The sequence below is a fragment of the Rhynchophorus ferrugineus genome, unplaced genomic scaffold (genome assembly GCF_030347505.1).
Source record: "Rhynchophorus ferrugineus isolate W39M unplaced genomic scaffold, kcgeb_rfMv2 rfM2, whole genome shotgun sequence".
NCBI lineage: Eukaryota > Metazoa > Arthropoda > Insecta > Coleoptera > Curculionidae > Rhynchophorus > Rhynchophorus ferrugineus.
This window is the reverse complement of record NW_027472581.1, coordinates 38,584,190-38,605,277: the sequence shown is the minus strand read 5'-3', so window position 1 is coordinate 38,605,277 and position 21,088 is coordinate 38,584,190. Positions and strand designations below refer to the sequence as shown.

General features: G+C 29.5%; 3 protein-coding genes across 3 annotated transcripts; all 3 read right to left on the bottom strand.

The window, feature by feature from the left end:
- Positions 1–673: 673 nt before the first annotated feature.
- On the bottom strand, positions 674–4,312 carry LOC143192049 (uncharacterized). The gene is made up of 3 exons (XM_076397515.1): positions 4,219–4,312; positions 820–1,055; positions 674–766 (listed from the first exon to the last, which is right to left on the bottom strand). The coding sequence occupies exons 1-3, from the start codon at positions 4,287–4,289 to the stop codon at positions 762–764; spliced, it is 312 nt and encodes a 103-aa protein (XP_076253630.1). The 5' UTR covers positions 4,290–4,312; the 3' UTR covers positions 674–761.
- A 1,671-nt stretch (positions 4,313–5,983) lies between these two features.
- On the bottom strand, positions 5,984–7,209 carry LOC143192047 (chymotrypsin-1). The gene is made up of 4 exons (XM_076397513.1): positions 6,974–7,209; positions 6,503–6,738; positions 6,328–6,449; positions 5,984–6,269 (listed from the first exon to the last, which is right to left on the bottom strand). Exons 1-4 carry the CDS (start codon positions 7,195–7,197, stop codon positions 6,063–6,065), a joined length of 789 nt encoding a protein of 262 aa, XP_076253628.1. The 5' UTR covers positions 7,198–7,209; the 3' UTR covers positions 5,984–6,062.
- Positions 7,210–12,154: 4,945 nt separating this feature from the next.
- Positions 12,155–13,477, bottom strand: LOC143192045 (trypsin). Its single transcript, XM_076397511.1, has 4 exons — positions 13,214–13,477; positions 12,744–12,979; positions 12,569–12,690; positions 12,155–12,492 (listed from the first exon to the last, which is right to left on the bottom strand). The coding sequence occupies exons 1-4, from the start codon at positions 13,441–13,443 to the stop codon at positions 12,286–12,288; spliced, it is 795 nt and encodes a 264-aa protein (XP_076253626.1). The 5' UTR covers positions 13,444–13,477; the 3' UTR covers positions 12,155–12,285.
- Between the last annotated feature and the right edge of the window lie 7,611 nt (positions 13,478–21,088).

The window sequence follows — 21,088 nt, the reverse complement described above, 5'->3', positions numbered from 1 at the left end:
ATGTTTTCCAATTTTGACCTTTCAAGGCTCTATGACGTAATGCTTCCTTATATTGAGAATATTTAGAAACTAATAATTTATAAAGCGATGTATTAATTTTATATATGATTAGTTTACATTATAAACATATTTATAAATTTAACATATATTTATAATATAAACATCTTTTACATATGCATCTTGTTAAAACAATTTGATTACATATGAAATTAATAAATATATATATTCTATAGATATATATTCTATAGATATATATTCTATATTTCATTCCAGAAAATAATCAACATGTTTTTATGTTTAAGGATGCATAGAAAGTTTTTTTTATGACTTTATTATACATTACATTAAATATAACATTATACATATATAACCATGGTTATTGCTTATAGAATATATTTAATATTATATTTTAAATGCCAGTTGTTGTTTGAATACAGCTTCTATAGGCCGATACTGGAGAGTAAATGTTTGGATAATCACCACATTCCGAACCGTACTTCAAGCGTCCGTGTACGTAAGATAAAATTCTATATTGAATGTCGTCAGCAATTACTGGTGCTCCATAATATTGTAGCAGTGATAAGAAACATTTACTTCTCCTCCGCATTTCATAACCTAAAATTAAAATAAGAGTTTAATTCAATGTACTGTTAAAATTTTAAAATTACATTATAATTATAAGAATTACAAAATTCATCTGAATATAGTGGAACTTCTGTCTTTTGAAGAGCCAGTTGATTGCCTATAGCATTTGGATTCCCCTATCCTTAAATGAAATTATATTAACATATTAATTCAATATTATTTCATAAAACATACCTAATATTCTAGCTTTTCTATTATAAAGCCATTCTTGATCTGCTGAAGGTAATTTAACGGGGTAAACTGTATCACTGAATGGAATTGGCTTATTCAAACGAATCAAGACACAGTCGAAAGGCCAAATTGGAAGATCGAATGCTTGTTGATTGTATAATGATTCATTGCCGCTAATGACATTAAGACTTCTATCTGCTGGTAATTGACCTTCATCATGAAGAAGATTGGAGCCATATCTAATATATTAAAGGGTTATAACTATAAAAAAACCCGCAATAATATACTTTTAAAGTTTATGCTATAACCTATTATCAACTTTGAACAATAATTAGAATATTATTTGTATCAGAATATGTGTATGAATTCAAACACTATTAAAATAGCATCTCCGAAGCCAGAGAGCAATTTACATTTATAATTATATTATTTTTAGAACTAATTTTAATTACAATATTAGAAGTAGAAAGAATATTAGATATAGACCCATGTTTCGCCTATGATAGTTCCCCCACAGATATGACACCATATAGGGAAATTCGCCTTTAGCCGCTTTTTGACCTCCTTGTATTGCAACAGCATGATCAAAGTGAGAACACCACCAGAGCAATGTTTAGTTTTTGCCTTCATCTTTACTGCATGTATTGTGTATAATATCAGAAAATATTCGTGCTTTTATACTAATTTAAGGTACTAGATAAACACGATAAATAAGTTATTTTGATTATACGTTGCAATAATTTTATCCACAGATCCTGTTATTATGATAAAAATTTTACATAAACAGATTTATTAAAAATATTTTATTTTATTTTTTCTTAAACAGAACATTTACCTATTTACATTTTGCAAAAATATTAATTATATTTTACATGAAAACAGGAATACTAAAGGAATAGTCTTTCTAACTATCTATTATGGCCTTGGTTTTTTTTGGGCAGCTTTCATTTTTATTTCTATTCAATTAAATGATTTCTATTTTAATTTTATTTAGTTTTACCAAACCAAACGACACGTACCTTTTCATTTTTAGTTGAACAAATTCAAAATATGATATATAATTTTAGTACCTTATTAAAAATAAAACTCAAAAGTATAGCTGAATATATATTTTATGTCTTCCTTCAAATCATAAATAAAATATGTAAAAATGTATTTAATACAAGTTTGCTTGATTAGTTAATTTAAAAATAGATCCAAATAAATCTATTTCGCAATTTTTTTTTATAAAGTGTATCTTACAAATATAGACAATATATCAGTACACAGAAGCGTAATTGTTATTAATTAACTGATAATGTTGTGCCAATGATAGTGATAATTAAAATTCTTGATATCATTTTTATATATCATTTTAGTCAAGAAATGGATATTTAATTTTATTTATTATTGATTGTCTATCATGTTAACTTATATATTTTCAAATAGTGAAATAGTTTCTGAATTTGACAAAAGACATCCGTTTTTACCCAGACTGCCTGGTTACTGGCGTGACTAAAATGATTTTCCTTTGCGCATTTTGCAATCTTACTTAATAGATAATCACAATTGTAAATAATATAGAAATTTACAACTATGCCCCAGCAGGACCATCCAGTCGCCTTGACCACTTCACCAACTAATATTTTTATAAAATATATAAATAGTGCCAACTAATATGTTTACAAACGTTGTTCATAAAACGTAAAGACCAACTTAGCAGGTAATATCTGTTGACTTCAAATATATAATTGTTACTGAATTCTGCGAACTAGTAAATAATAACATTTTACAGTATTGATTGATATATAAAATGGTGAAAATCAAATAATTACCACTAGATGGTAATTATTAGAACTTATGATTTAAAATTAAAATAGAAAGTACAGTTGTACTTTTTTTAGGCAAATTTGTAAAAAACTGATTAAAATACAGACTGAGTAAATAAATAATACTAAAAGGAATTAGTAATAAAACATAATAGGAATAGAACATTTATTTAATATTTCAACATACTTTGAACCGTTATATATAAGTGAGGTTATTACATTAATATACATAATGCTTGAGAGAATGATGCTTGAGAGTGCAGCGCAAAAATGAATATTTTCTTAAATATGATCGCAATTTATAATTTTACCGTGTTTATATTTAAATCAATATACAAAGAAAAATAATTGATTATTTCTTTCTGCAAAAAGGTTATCATACTAGAGTGTTACTCAAAATAATTTAATGGAACAGTAACCATAATTAGTTTTGATGATACCTTCTTCATTTTTCGATTTTCTCAAATGTTCTGCTGGTGTTTTAATTTTTAATAGTTCTTCAATATTATAAAGATTATCAGTTTTCTACCAAGAAATTAAAATTAATACTATTTTATGTCTTAAAGGATTCAATTATAATGAATATTAGAACCGAACAGGCCAAACTAGAAAATGTAACCCGAACTGATTTAAATATAGAAAAATAAAATTTCAAAAATATTTTCAATTATGGAGAATCCATTTAAGTACTTATTATTAAAGGTACTTGGAGGAAATAAGTATTAACCTTTTATTATAACTAAAATCAGTATTGATTTAGAAAACATTGAAACATTTCCATGTGGAATCTATTTTTATCCGTTAAAATAAGTATATTAATGATACCCAAAACTTTGATTTGAATACACGATTTATATTTATAAGTACGAATCTATTTTTCGAAGTAGTTTCCCTTGTGTAATAATTTGATATCCTGTAAACGCAGTAATTTTTCATACATATTCAGTCTCATAGATAGTGATGAACTAACGTATAAAACAATTCATTATCATCTTTAAAGTTGCTCTCAGGTATGTTTTAACTTAACTATTATGGTGAAGCTTCACTTGCAACATTCAGTTCAAAAACATCTCGTGCTGAATCTGTTCGAACCAAATACTCAAGTTTAATTTGAATATTCGCTTAAAGTGACACAGCTAGCTTTTTTTTACAATTAAATTTAGTCTAGTCATAATATTCCAGTTACGTTCTTAGTATTATGCGATCAGTGAATTCATTATTTTAACTATAAAATCATTTAAAAAAAGCCCAAGAAACAGCAACATTTCCATTAATTAAAGGTTTTAGCTTTTCACCTGTTAGTAATATTACGCAAAAATAAAAATGTTTCGAACTCAAAAAGAGTAGAGTAGAGTGCCTGTTTGTTCTGGGTTCCAGTTGTGTTCTCTACATTCAAAACTACAATATGTGATACGCCTGATGTCGATATTTACATTTTATCTATTTTTTGTGCAATGTTCTCCATATTTTTTATATATTGTTGAAATAATACTGTTATTTTTATGTTCAAATTATCCTACGCCGCATTTGTGGTCCAGATGTTTTCGACCCTTAACGTTTTATGGCATTTTGCATTTATTTCTACTGTACTGACCTTTTTTCCAATCGATTTATAGACTTTTTTAACGCCGCATTTGTGACGCAGATGTTGCACTTTTGTTTCATTTCACTGTCCGTCTCCCCGAACACGTCTTTACTCTGTGAAAGTCAAACGTCGTCTATATAAAATAAATAAAACACGAAAAATCGAAGCGCTAAAAAACGTTTTACATAAACAAATGTTAAAATGTGGAGATAAATGGTAAGAAACACGCACTGATATCAATGTTCGGTTGGTGGTCTGATTGGTGTTTGACTTTTCGTGTATATATTTTTTCCATTTTAACAAAGTTTTTTTGAAATCTTTAGCATCATATTTGTTAAAATAATTACAATAATAAATCGAATTGAATGCATTTGAAGGTAATCCACGCACAACATCCATCCGGTATTTTAAACAGTTGACTAAATTATCTCTTGGTTTCCGAATACAACATGAAACAAAGCATAAAATTATTATAATCGCTCTTGAACTTGCTTTTGTACATGCTTTGTTTGAGTGTTTCTACAATTATGGTAAAGTTATACAGCGTCCTGTTTATTTAAATGTTTCACATGAAATGATAATTAAATTATACTAAATATTATACTAGATATTATAATACTAAATATTAAAATTGAATTTCTCCAGGGCTAAAAATTGTTGATTAATAGATGGCACCACCTAAACCTAATTGACACACTGGTATACAGGCGATAGTAGTTTGTTGCATATAATGTTGCCTTTGTCATTTCTAATATTATGTGGATAAGTTTTGATTACTACTGGTTTACAACTATCATCACAAAGAACGGGGGACCATTAGTACGGCACAATAATATAAAGCCTGCTTGGTTGGCGCAGTGTTAAAAACGACAGGACGGTCTACCTACTGTTGCGATACCCGCGGGTATATATATATATATATATATATATATATATATATATATATATATATATTTAAAGAATTTCTCTGCGAACAAGAAGTAATATACAAGCTTAATATACATCCGTATAAGGAATAATTGTTAGTAATTTCCATAAAGATATTGATGTGATTATTATCTTACGAATGAATTTTAGGTAGGCTGCGATAAGGATAGAACAGTTATGGGTAAAAAATTAACTTGAATCCGTCTATATACGTTTTTTTTTTGTTAAGAATGCACTCAATTTTGAAGCAAGTACAGGTAGCTAATATGAATCTCTGTCCTTGAATTTTGACAAGGTAATAGAGAATTATATATTCAAGTAATATAAATTAATCGTCCAGTTTATATTGCATACCATTAATCCTGAAGAGGTAGTTATTTGGGAAAGTATTGTACTTGCTACAGCTGTATGATTGGTTGTTAATGTAGAGTAATCTGCTAAAATATTAAAGAAGAGAAGAGCAGATCTAAGAAAAAAAAGAAAATATTATTAATATATATATATATATATATATATATATATATATATATATATATATAAAAATAAATTAATAATATTTTAGAATTATAACAGTTTATGAATGACTGCTTAGGCGTGAAAAACCTTTATATTAAAATTTCAGTATAATATAATGTTATTCTAAAGAAAATGAAATCTGTATATTTTCCTTGGCTCTCCTCGTATTAGAAATATTTAAATGTAATAGTTTGTAAATTAAAACAAAATTTTAACATTGTTTGCACACACGTGTGTAATCACCAGCGTGTAATCTGGAACAAATAATTTAACTTCCTTTTTATAATAAATACGCCATCAATTCATTGAATGAGTGAAGACAAACACAACGTTTTTTCATGAATTCACAATTTTATTAATATATAACCATGATTATTGCTGATCAAATATAATATAAATTTTTACACATTTTAAATTCCAGTTGTTGCTTGAATCCAGCTTCTATAGGCCGATACTGGAGAGTAAATGTTTGGATAATCACCACATTCCGATCCGTCCTTCGAGTGTCCATGTACGTAGGATAAAATTCCATATTGAATATCGTCAACAATTACTGGTCCTCCATAGTCATTGTAGCAATGATAAGAAGCTTTTAGTTCTCCTCCACATTTCATTACCTGAATTTAAAATTAATGGTTTAATTCAATGTATTGTTAAAATTTTAGAATTACTTACAGCAGCACGCGGTATATACCAGCCACTATAATCATAAGATCCACAAAATTCATCTGAATATAGTGGAACTTCTGTCTTTTGAAGAGCTAGTTGATTAGCTCGAGCATTTGGTTCCCCCCATCCTTAAACGAAATGATATTAACATATTAATTAAATATTATTTTATAAAGCACACCTAATATTGTTGCTTTTCTATCATATGGCCATTCTTGATCTGCTGATGGTAATTTAACAGGGTAGACTGTATCGCTGAATGGAATTGGCTCATTCAAACGAATCAAGACACAGTCGAAAGAAAAAGGTGGAATATCGGCTGCATTTGGATTGTATAATGATTCGTTCACACTAATGACATTAAGACTTCTATCTGCTGGTAATTGACCTTCGTCGTCAAGAAGATTGGATCCATATCTAATATAAACAGTTTAAATTTTTAAGAATACGTAAATATATGTATTTTAATATATCACTAAAATTATATGATTATTTCAATATTACGCCCGCTAAAAATAACTATGTAGTCTAAATATAACTATATAATGTAACTAAACGTGACTATATAATGAAACAATAAAATAGAATTATTAACTAATGTGAATTAAATTTAAAAAAAACATAATTAGCATCGTTAATAAAAAAAAATTACCTGACATAACCAAACCAACTTCTAGAATAACATGGATTGGAAGACAAAACCCAAGTCTCGCCTATGATAGTACCACCGCAGATATGAACATTTCTAGAGTCTCTTATTGATACCATGTAAGGAAATTCACCTGGCGCTGCTGCTTGACCACCTTGTATTGCAACAGCGTGATCAATCGAATAAAGTGCGAGCACTACCAGAATTATACTAGTTATTGGCTTCATCTTTACTGCTTGTAAAATGTGCAATATCGCAAAATATTTGCGCTTTTATAGCAATTTAAGGTAGATGAAAAGCGATAACTAAAGTATGTTGATTAGAAATTGAAAAAATATATCCTACGTCCTGTAGTAATAATAAAATATATTTAAAATCACACGATTAAAAATGTATTAATGCCATAAATTAAATAATGTTATTTACTGTAAAACAAAAAATATTCCCTTTTAGACTTTGTAAACTATTCCACAAATTATGTTTTAAATGCATCCCAACATACTGAAATCTGAAACAACCTGGAAAAATACTGAAAAAAAAATTAGTTTCTTTTTTACCAATTAAGGTTCGTCGGGATTGAACTTCCAGCTTAACGTCGGCCAAACCCGGCGGTTCTTAGCATTCAGCCTACAGAATTGCCAGTGACCATTTTGGAGACCGAACCAGCCTCTCCAAACACACAAATTTTTGTTGATCTAAAATTGAAGGATATGTTGATAGATCATCAATTTATGATTTTTCATATTTAATTTATAATAGAATTGAAAAATATAGATGAAAAAAACAATATGCATTCATATTTTCTGTTGTCACATTAAATTTAAACTATTTCATTGGCATAATAGGGCTACGATAAATATATAATATGTTGAATTGACATTATTTAATTAAATTCTTTTGAACTTAATATCTAAAAATATTCCTAATATTTTTTAAAAGTAATTGGCTAATTTTATTATTAATTATTTATTAATAATTATTTATATTTTTTAATTAAATATAATTTTAATTAAATAAACAGATGTGCGTTTTATTAATGTAATTTTTTATTTACCTTAATTGAATGCATATATAATAAAATATTTTATACTAAAATATATACAAATATGTATGTTATTTAGAATTTTTTACCAATGAGAGTTTGTTAACACTAAGTATTTATGCCATTAATGCCACTAGATAATTTTAGACTCGACAGAAAACCTATATTCCATTATATTCTATTTTTATTACTGTGTTTCGATTAGTGTTAAATAAATTATTATACTGTTCACACACTATTGCCATATGTTTCTCAGATATTTTAGTTAACGGTTATCTAAGATCTTCAAGGCGTAAAATTATTGTTAATTTAAATTGTTAAAATTAAATAAAAATTTTTGAATTTGATCAATTAGTAAATAATAAAATTGATTACAGCGTTATTGAAAGTAGGAAGGTACAATTTATAAAGGCAAATTTGAGCTCAATGGAAATGAAAATATAGGTAAGAAAGGACTAGTTATTACAAAGCATGAAAAGTTAAATGTTACTAGGCCACTGTAAAACTACAGTTAAAAAAACAATGACTAACTTGGAAAATAGAGAAAATAAGTATTATAAAATAATAAATAAATTCTATACGAACAATTTACATAGTGATGAAATAAGTTATTATGGGAGGATAAAAGATAAAAACTAAAATTTGAAATCATTATATTATGTAATACAAGCATTAGTGTATTAGAGTGAATACGTGAATGAAGTCGTCCTTGATTTTTATCGTTTCTTTCTCTTGAATTACTAAAAAAAGTAGATGAATTTTATACTTTCTTTCATCAGGAAGGCATCATGTTATAATATTACTATTGTTATAAATACGTGCGGATTAAATATCTGCTGGGAATGCAATAGAAAAATAATTATGGGTGATACAGAAAATAGTTCAATATAAATGTAATTTGCAACAAAATGCTATGCAGCACTAATAGTATTTAGATCGCCCTTCTGTTGAAAGTATGAGTTTAGAATCTCACTCTAAGCATAGATATACGCAATTATGATGAAATTTCCGGACGTTTACGGAAATAAGGTATCGTAGTCCTATATTGCTGGCACATACATATATAATTTTATATAATAATATTTATGTATTTTTATATACTTTATCGTACTAAATATATGAAATAAAAAATACTTATAAAATAGATTTTTAATTTCCTATTAGATTATTGAGTTTGTAGATGAACACGAATTTTAGCAACTTGGTTATGGTGGTGAAGGCAACGGGATGGTCCCCCTATTGTTACGATAGTCGGTTTTTGGCGGTTTCAAATCCTGCTGAGACATAGCCTTAACATTATGTTTGAGAATATTTATAAATATGATTGTCCAAAGGGCAAGATTGTAAAACCAGACAAAGAAATAACCCCGGACACGTCAGTAATCACGCTGGGCAAGACTGAGAGTCTTCGGCGATGATCTCCATTAGGTAGGATTGGTAATACAAAGGGTAATCAAATTTAAACGGTAGTTTTATTAATTAGCTTAGCACGTAATTCCGATCTAGAAGATTCGGTGCTTCTTTAATTTATTAGGATGGGGGAAACTGGTGTGAGTAACAGCTGTGCTCGGTTCTGTCCACAGTAGGGGTCTCGGCCACCGAGAAAAATATCGATATTTCGATATATCCGTATATTAAAAAATATTGATGTATCGTTTTCGATATTTAAAAAAATATATACTATAGCTTTAAAATTAAGTAACAATTTTAACGGTTTAATAAAAATTATATTTCATTTCTTTTGAAAAAATTGAAATATATAGACTAAAAAAATATTAATATATCGGCCCAAAAAATATCGGCCAAAAATATATCGGTATATAGTTATATGTTTTCGGCATCCCTAGTCCGCAATACAGCCATGACTGAGCGGGAGGTACCTTCGTCTGTTGCACAACGCATCACCAAAACCACGTTTTTAATCAATGAAGGCGTTAAACCATCTAAAATTGTTACTCGTTTGAAGGCACAGTTTGGGAATGCTACACTGTCTCAGAATCAAGTGCATACGTGCGTCAGAGAATTCAGGGATGAGCGATGACCTTTCGAAAATGAATATCATGATCGACGCCTACACAAGTCTCACAAATGACAACATCCTTGCTGTTAGAGAGCTTATTGAAGGTAATTTACTCAGGGATTTTCTTAACGATCCATAAACAGTGAATGTGGTTTACTATTTTTTTATGTGAGTTCTTACAGTCGACAAAAATCGCATATCGAATCCAACGACAGGGTATGCCCATTTGAAACCTCATCATCCTTCATGACAATGCCAGGCTACATACTGCAGTTTTGACCTTGTGATTATTTTATGTTTGAGCCCTTGGAAGAATCACTTGGAGATAAGCTATTTGAAAGAAATGAAGAAGTAGAGGAGTATGTGCGCAATTCCCTGACAACTCGCCCTCAAACTTTTTATGAAAAAGGAATATTCAAGCTTGGTGCACGGAGGTTACGATAATGGAAAATTTTAAATGTTTAGTTTATGTATGCCGTTGATCAATAAATTTATTTTTGATTTGATTTATTTTGACCGTTTATATTTGATTCCTCCTCGTAATTGTAATAAGAGTGAGATTATTTTTTCTCGAATTGATCTGAACCTTGTCGGGATTTTTTTTTCATAAAATTTAATTCGTTTTTTTTATAGAAAAAAAAATTATCTGAACTGCATTGAATTGCATACTGGTTTTTTTTAATATACTTCAGATATTCTCTCTAATATTTCCCTATCCCTAAAATATATATAAGTATCAGCTAACCTTATATTCTATTTTCTGAGTTATACACAATTCCCCAATATATTTTTATTGTGAAAGCATAAAATTGAAGACGTGATATGATAAAGGGTCGTTAAATCTAGAAATATATTACTTATACATCATAAAATAATATATTTATTCTAAAAAATAAAAAAAAATTAAGTAACAGAAATATAATAGCCTCGCCTAAAAATAATTAATGCGCATCAATACATTCTTAGATAAGATTAAGAGCAAAACAAAATTTACAATTTATTTACTAAAATGTAATGAACAATTCAAATTTGAAAATACATTATAAGTTATTAAAAGGAAAGAATAATGGAAGGGGCTCTAGTTAGTTGGTACAACGGGTGACGTATAAAGTTTAAAGCGTCTCGGATATAATGCATTTATCTCAATGTTTTCCAATGTTATTAACCGTTATTAATGTTAATTCCCAAAAAAGGTGTTAAACGTTTTCAGCAATTTATATCTCCAATAATATCTCCAAATAAGGTTTTAATATCTCCAAAAAAACTTAAAAGTGTGTTCTCTAAACGATTTCTTTTGGAGACGAACCTAGAACGATTGCTATATGAGTAGACACTTTCATGAAAAAAGTCACAAATATAAGGGAACATTAAAAGAAAATAAGGCGAATATTAAACTATAATAAAGTATCAATCCACCAAAAATAAAAGTCTAGAAGGTAATATAGCGTAAAGCACAAGTTGAAATACTATAAATACGATTTCTATAACAGGTCAATTGAAAAGTCCCCGGCCTACCATAGTAAAATATATTTTTTGGCAAAATTACTTTTTTTCATTCAACATAATTCCCTTCAAAGGTGATTATAGCGAACCTCCAACTTTTCGATACCACTTTTGTAGTACCATTTGTCCTTCGCTCAGTTTCGGTGAACACGCCTTCATTCGAAGAGAATTTCTTCGCAGCGAGCATTCTTTTGATATCTAAGAACAGGAAATAGCTGCTGGAGAACACGGTGGATGAGGAAGCAGTTTGAAGCCCAGTTCATGGATTTTGCCATCGTTTTCACTGACTTGTGACACGGTGCATTTTCTTGGTGAAGCAGCACATTCTTTTTCTTCAAATGCCGCCGTTTTTCCTTTTCAGAAAGACAAAACAGTTCTGAAATTATTTGCATTGAGTTAACATTCTATATATTACTCACTTCGATGAAATGATACATACTGAATAGTGAAGTATGTTAATGAGGCTTCAAAATGAGTAAACAACGAATTCAGTTTTACTTTGAATGTTTTATAATGTTAAAAAGATAAAATCAAAATTTACGAATTACATAAATTGCAGATACAGATTACTCTAAGTTATATAATGACGCATATAGTGTAACATTCAAATAAAAATCAGTTGTTACTAAAGCGTTTATTGGTAGGTTTAATAGTTTCACAACAGCAGTAGATAAAAATCAAAATCAAATATTATATATACCATTTTATTAATACTTAATCCCGGTGATTGCATATCGCAATTTTTATATTTTAAATGCCAGTTGTTTCATGAATCCATTTTCTAAAAACGGACACTGGAGAGTAAATATTTGGGTAATCACCACATTCCGAACCATCTTTTATGTGCCCATGTACATAGGATAAAATACCATATTGAATATCGTCAACAATTACTGGCCCTCCATAATCATTGTAACAATGGTATGAAACTTTTACTTCACCTCCACATTTCATAACCTAACATTAAAATAATTTTAATTAACTATTATATTCTTTACAAGTGAATATATTAAATACAATCAAATTTACTCACATTTGTACGTGGTATAGACCATCCATTATAATTATAGGACGTACAAAATTCATCCGTATATAAAGGAACTATTGTTTTTTGAAGCGCCAATTGATTAGCTCTAGCATTTGGTTGACCCCATCCTTAAATAAAATCATTTTAAAATACGATTTTAGCATTATTTTATGAATTATACCTAAAATCGTTGCCTTTCTGTTATATGGCCAATTTTGATCAGCTGATGCTAATTTAACTGGGTAAACTACCTTGTTAAATGGAATTGCTTCATTAAGACGAATCAATACACAGTCGAAAGACCATGGTGGAATATCAGCTGCGGTTGGATTGTATAACGATTCATTGACCTTAATGACATTGAGACTTCTATCTGCTGGTAGTTGACCTTCATCATTAAGAAGATTGGACCCATATCTAAACCATAACAACAACTATTAACAACGCAAAATTATATACACTTAGGGTAAATTATATTAATAAATATAAAATTATTATTTACAAAATAATTCTATAGCCAAACAAGTTAAAACAGAATAAATTAAAATTTTATATACTATGAAATTATTATCCTTTGAAAAACTAATAATATAAGGTGCATTGTTTTTATGGCAATAATGAATATCTTCAGTTAAGATGTATTTAACCTACCTAACGTAGCCAAACCAACTTCTAGAATAACACGGATTGGAAGATAAAACCCATATATCACCTATAATGGTTCCTCCGCAGATATGCACATTTCTAGAATCTCGTATTGATACCATATAAGGAAATTCACCTGGTTCCGCTGGTTGACCGCCCTGTATCGCAACAGCTTGATCAGTCGAGTATAACGTAAGTGCTAGAAAAAGAATATTAGTTATTGCCGTCATCTTCATTGTAAGTGAATTGAATAAAATCAAAACAAGTTTGTGCTTTTATACCAGCCAAAGGTAGTAGACAAACTATGACAAAAAATTATGCTGAGTAAAAAATATTATTCGCCGGCTTGATTGGCGCAGTGGTAAAGTCAGAACGATCCTCATGCTGTTGCGATTCTCACGGATTCCAATCCTGTTAGGACATGGTTGTAAATTTATGTTGGTGATTGTTTAACATTTGTGACTGTCCTTACTAGTAACCAGGTTGAGTAAGGCCAGTTGTCTTCTGGGATGACTTCCAAGTTGGTCAGTTGTCAGTGGGTAGTTAATGCCGAGGATCGTGGTTCGGAGTCCACGTTAAACAGTAGGTTCAGTCCAGATAAATCCTAGCTGGTAAAAAGGAGACTCTAAAATATCAAACAATTATTATAGCCGGCTTGGTGGCGCAGTGGTAAAGGCCATAGGACCGTCCTCCTATTGTTGCGATAGCCGCGGGTTCGAATCCTGCTTGGGCATGCTCGTAAATTTATGTTTGTGATTGTTTAAAATTTGTGATTGTCCTAGGCAAGAGTGTAAAATCCTACAAGGAAAATGTTCCCAGTCACGCCAGTAACCAGGTTGGGTAAGACCGGTTGTCTTCTGGGATGACCAAGTTGGTCAGTCGCCAGTGGGTAGTTAATGCCGAGGATTGTGGTTCACAGTCAACGTTAAACAGTAGGTATAGTCCAGATGAACCCATAGTTGGTAAAAGGAGACTTATTATATATTTGTTTAATCTGCAATGTAAACCAAACGGTAGTATTTATTTCAATAAATAAGCAATAAAAAATAGTAAATATAATTATTTTTTTGAAGCTCTAATTTGGTATAAATATAAAAATAAATATTTCTACAACAATAATCGAATGTGGAGCATATTATTGTTGAACATAATAGATACGGAATAGTCATTTTAAGTAAGTCGATTATAATAAATTATAAAATCCTCAACGTAACTTTAAAGAACTAATCTTTGAAATCTGTAAATTTGTAAATTCTGAAGTTGAACAATAGCACGTTAAATATTTTAACCACGCCTTTAAGTATAACATTAAATTCTTTAAGTCTAAAATTAAATTCGCTACGTATAATCGTTTTTGATGAATATAATCGTAACATATTTAAATGTTTAGCTATTTGGTGTATGTTATCTTGTTAAAACCCTTTCATAAAATACAAGTGGATCAGTCGGCAGGATTCCAGGGAGATCATAAGACTGTTCTCTTTTGAATTAAATTTATTATCAAGAAAAGAAGATGGGCTGACGTTGGATTGGTAATAGTTCCGCAGATACTTCAAACGTTACTTGGTATAATGGAGTAAGTGGAGTTCGGGCAAAATTATCACAACTGAAGCTGTAAGAATACAAAAGGTGGATTGAAGTTGCTTACCGACCCCTAGCTACAAGCTATTCCAATTATTAATCGTTTCTCGGTGTAGTTGAGTGGAGTTCGGGCAAAAGTATCGCAGCTGAAGCTGTAAGATCGCAATATAACATGCCAATCTCGTAGCTATTGCAGGCTTCGTGATCTCGTGCTCGTCTCGTACTTATTGTTTTTAGTTTTAGTATCCTTCCTAATTTTATTTCCTTCCTTTGGCTTAGTTTTGGTTTTAATATTCATGTTTGTATGTACATTAATGTGACGTTCTTATCAGTTTCGATGTTCTGTCGTCTACATACTGAAGAACTTTGTGGTGGATGTATTTCATCTACATCATTACCTAGATGCAATAAATTATTGTGTAACAGGTACAATAGATCAGATTGATTTCTCCTGCATCTTGAGTAAGATCAATAGAACTTGAAGGTAGACTTTAAAAGCCACACCACTTATTAGAATTATTATCATTAATGCCTTTAATATTTATATAAATTTGCAGTAAAGGTATATGAATACTCTGTAAAACCAATATTGTGACGTAAGTATTATTCTTGTTGTACGACAGTCAGGTTTGCCGATACACTTGTTTAGGATTGCTTGCAAATCCTAACTAAATTCGACAGATTTTAAGTAGTTGTTAACTGTGTAATTCATACGAGTCTTCCCCACATAACTCTACTAAACCCTAACAAACTAAGAACTGCTCGATGACCTCGAAATTAAATAGATTTACGAAATGACAAAATTTCACCTTAAGACATTAAAAATTGTTAAAATCACAAAAACGTGAGAACGTGAAACGTGAGAGAAGAATCCTTGATATAATATTAATCTAACTAATAGAAATATCTACAGTTCTTTAGTTGCATGTAAAACCCAAGTCGTCGACTCCAAAATCGACACCGAAATTAAATACAAAATAAAGGTCTGTACCAAGAAATCCATTCGTTAGTTAAGATAATGTTTTATTTTTGTCTTTGCAATATTAAAAATATTAATTTTGGATGATTTGCATTGGATGAATTGTATGATTCTAAATGTTAACAGGATATTACAGACTCGAGAAAAAAAAATAAGAAAATTTTATAAATATTTTAGTTGAAATTATTTTGTTTATTAGAAACAACTATTATAGCCAATAAAATAAAATAACCTGTTTTAAGAAATCCATTAAAAGACAAGCTAATTGTCTTTATTTAATCTTTATTGGAATATATATAGTACCTATTACTTAACAGAAAGTATTTATGTATAATAATTATCTAAGTACGGTAACAATATTCAAGAAATGCTTGAGAAAAAGTCGCTAAACTTAAATATCGTGATAGAAGATAGGTAAAAGACAATTTCCATATAAATAATATCATTAGAGCCCGTTTAATAAAACAATGAACTCACGTTATTGAAATTTATGACGTCAAAATATCGCAATGTTCCCGCATCAACTTTGAGGCTTAGTACATTTCGGCTTTGACATACAAGGAAAGTCTAATCTAAATAAGATGTTACAATGAAACAAAGATATTGTTATCAAATATAATTTATTTTAGCATTATGGTATATTTAATGCGTATATTATTCAAGGGCTAAAACTAAGTTATTACTTATACAGTCAGAATAGTTTGTAACTCTGAAAATAAGTATATTAGGGACCCTACCGAAGTATGCTCCAATAGTTCATATCCAGCCATCTAAAAACGAAACTTTAAACCTGAATTTCTCGAAACAATTTTTTTCAAGATGATTAACATGATATCTCAAGTTCAGCTGAACAGATTTACTTGAAATTTAGTCTCTTTATTCATTCCTATAATTTATAAACTAGAACTGCAACTTAAGTTCAATTTCCTATTAACTTAACTTTAATTATTTACTTAACTTATTTAAAAATGTGGTTATTTACTATTTTGTTCTGTAATCATAATCATGTTACTGTTCATTAATTTGATGCATTTACTTGAAAACACGTCTATTTACCAAACGACAATTAGCAAATACTATTTTTAGACAGTAAAATGTTGACTCTGAAATCATCTATATATTGATATGGTTTCAATTTGAGTGTACCCGCATTAAATAGTATTTTTAATACAAATAAAAAAGAGATTATTATGTTATCAATGACAACAACGATATCCCGATATTCAGATGATTAATTAGAAAATACTTGGTTCATAAATAACTCTTCGATTCGCGACATTAGTTATTCAATAGCGTTTTATTACATTCGTGTAGAAATACTTCATGTCTGGTAAAAAAAAACCTAACTCTAGGATTCAAATATCTGAACTAAGAAAATATTTCATATTGTTTACTAGTTTTCAAATGAACTGCTCAAGATCTTTAATATCATCCCAAAAAATGTTCGATTTTTGTTTTAATTCCCTCATAAACCTCAAAATCTGCTTCTGAAAAAAACTATAAGCATATAAAAAATATATGTATATGGTTCAAACTATAAAAAATCAAAATGTATGCATCATAATCTAATTTAATAAATGATTTATTTCGATAAATGAAATATCTAGACTCAGAAAATGTTTGAGATATATTTACGATTTGTCAATTAATTCTGATATACTCAGTAGATTGAGTATCATAGCACCGTGGAATATTTCCTCAATTTTTTCTAATTAAGCTACTTATTAACTATTTATATTGTAAAGCAATAATTTTTAATAAGTAAACACATGGTGTATACTATATATTCTTAATTATATTAACTATATTATTATTTAATTATATTTTATTAAATTCGAAATAATATGGAAGAAATACTAAAAGTGAATGGAATTGGGGTGGAATACAGTTTTTAAATACAGATACTGAACATTTTAAATACAGATAATATTTTTGATTAATGTTTTTTAAATACCATTGCTAAGCAAATATATCAATCAGAGTTAAGTCAGGAGTCAGTTTTAGTTACATGGGTATATACCAGATACTCTTCCGTATATATTGGTCTTTTGAAGCGTTACTTGACTAGCTCGTGCTTTTGGTTGGCTCCATCCTTAAATAAAATTATACTAAGGTGTTTTTGAAATGTTATTTTGTAAAAGAATGCTTAATATTGTTGCTTTTTATTATGTAGCTATTCTTGATCAGCTGATGGCAATTTAATTGGATAGACTGTTTCTCTGAATGGAATTGGCTCATTCGGACGAATGAATAAACAGTCATAAGGGTATAGAGGAAGGCAGTTGACTTTGATTATCAATGAGATTGGACCCGTACTTATATAAATAAAATTTATATTGTTAGCGACCCATGATTGGTCCTGTCAGTTTAGTCGAACTACCTACTCTTTTCACCCTTGGTGTGTATTACAAAAGGACGCTTTTGGAATGTCAAGGACACATTCCTCAGTACCACCTTGTACAATACTTAGGTTCTCTCTTCTAATAAACATATCTTTCTATCATAACACGCAGCATATATGGTCGGCAATTATCTCTCTATATAATATTTACGTGTTTATTGTATCACCCTTATTAGTTAAGAAAATAAGGTTTCATTATATATAATATTGTTCACATTTTCTTTGTTGCAATTATTTAAAAAAGAGTTTTAATATATGTGTTAAACCCGCTCAACTACTTCACTGAACAATTTCATAATGTCGACGATGGTTGGCTCGTTGGTTACAGTTTCCTGCTATTTTACATTAATTTGTTTATTAGATTTTTTGTCGCATATATTTTTTGCAGTTGGAATTGCTGTTTCTTCAAGTGCTATATTTTCACTGGCCGTTGACTTTGCAGAGTTTTGAACTTTATCGAGATGTCTCAATCGTTTTATAGGTATAATTGTATTTGGCTGAAGTTTTTCGGGCTATTTTTCTTCGGGGGTTCTACTTTTTCGTCGATTTGGTACAAAATGAAAATAACAAAACTATCTATGGCACAAAATATTTACTAGATCGCTAGATTTTGGTGTATTATTTTTTTCTTTATAGGCGTAACGGTCGCGATTTCGCGTGATGCTCTAGTTCGCATTTAATATTATCCTGACTTGTTAACGGTAGTCCTCTAATAACTACTCTGTACCACTTATCACTTTTTAATTGATATGTGTGATACTCTAGTTTACTGAATGGGTTATCCGTCGTCTCTTTATTTTGTTTCATTTGATTCAATTGTTTCTTTATAGCTCTATAATCAATTTCATTTGTACAAGTAACGTTAATGTCGTTTTTTGACAGAGCTTTGAACTGTACTCGGTTAGTGGCTACTACGTTTATTTGTGCTCTGGATGAATTGAAATTAGCAATATTGCTTACCTTAATTAGGGGAAACAGAGGAATTTTATCTTCTTGCTTTTTTTAGCGCTGAAGGTATCATCTCGGACTTCTTCCTCTTTTTATTCTTCATTTTTGTCCATTCGGATTTCTCGCCTACCTCTTGTACAAGTCCATCGTCGTCCGTGAAATACTCTTATCTTAATTTTCTTGGTATCTTCTCGATATTTTGTGACGGACCTTGTATAAGCAATAGCAGAGCTGTAAGCTCATTACTTAATTCCAACAGTGTTTGATTTAACTGCTAATTAGTTGCTTTCAACTTAATGTTTTCATTTATAAGTGCATTTAATATTGTTTTAACACACTCTCACTTTCCCTTTTATTATCGGCATAAATGTAAAATTTAGGGATTTGTTATCCGATTCAAAATTTCCTACCGACATCTTGCGGTACAATGCTGCCAGATTTTAATTTAAAAAATTACGCGTCTTAGCTGAATTACGTACAACAGAAACGACAAATAATCTACCGCATAAGAGTTGGAGCTGGCAACGCGTCAAATATTTATTCATATATTTTGTGTCACTGATCTGACGGTTATTCCTGGTTGCTTGATTCAGGCACATTTTGTTTTGTATAGTTATCGGTATTTCTCGATATCAGATAGCTTTCTATTTTTTCAATCTTCTACCATCATTACACATTCGTCGGATGTCCACGTCTTAAAATCTATCCAGATTTTATACCGAGCGGGTGGACATATTTTAGTGCAGCACTCAACATTTGTTTCAGATATTTGGTTTCCTGTTGAAGGAGTATCTGTATCGTTTAGGTATTCTAATGCCTGCAATTTATTTATCGTTCCGACTTTTTTTACTTTTCCACGTTGGGATGGTTGTTGCACTATTAGATGGAACAGATCCACAATCAGATCTTCGCATGGCGATTACATCGTTGAACGTAGAACAAAACCAGAAATTAATCAAAATATGTTCCTTGAACAAGTCTGAATCAGTTTCTCAATTTTCAATTTCTCAACTTTTGGGGTAATAAACATTGCTATCGTAATTCATTGATAAATAATACTTAATTAAAATGAAGGAATTAAAAATTATTATTATTCAAAAGCAAATTAATTACAATGTATTATTGCGATTTTTTTTAGAAATTTAGTTTCCTAAAAACTAAAATGATACGAAAAATTGTAGTTATTGAGAAAAGACTAACAGATTACATTTATCATTGCAAGTCAAGAACGGCGATTTTAAAGATGTTTTTTTTAACTTAAACGTGGTGTATAAAAAACATAAAATCGAGTATTGAATCTATGATCATTGTCAATACCAGGAATATTATATTTAACACTTCAGATGGGATTTTCCCTAGTTGTGGCGGAATACGTCGCCATAAGTTAAAAGTCATTGCGAGTATATTCTTCATAATTTAATGATAAAAAAGTGTTATTATTTCATGTATACTTTTAGAAAAATTCTACTATTACTAGAGGAGCTTTCATATAGTCTGGTAATTTTTTTTTGATTTAAAACACGCATTTATTGAGAAAAATTACTACAGTATATATTAATGAAAATAAATATTTTGTTGTTGATGAAATGGTTTAATTTTCAGCCATTCCATGTAGAAATCATTTCCATCTTTTTGGATTTTCCCTATTGCATTTAATGATAACCGTTAAGCTATCTAAAGTTCTTAGAAAGTGAGCTGGGTTTGCATTCAAATCTTGAAATGAATTGTCTTGGAACTTTTTTGGTTCCCAAGGAGTTCTTTGTCATTGACATAAAAATCACTACTATTACATAGATGATATCATATTTCGCAATTCAGATATGACAGATATGAGTTTCATCATGATACAGTTTTAAAATTGTTTGGTAAGCTTCGGTATTTCTTCAAATTAACAACAAAGGCAGCGTTGGGAACTATTGCCTGAAACCATCTATCGGCTGTTTATTAATTAACTACATTTCGCTTTACTACT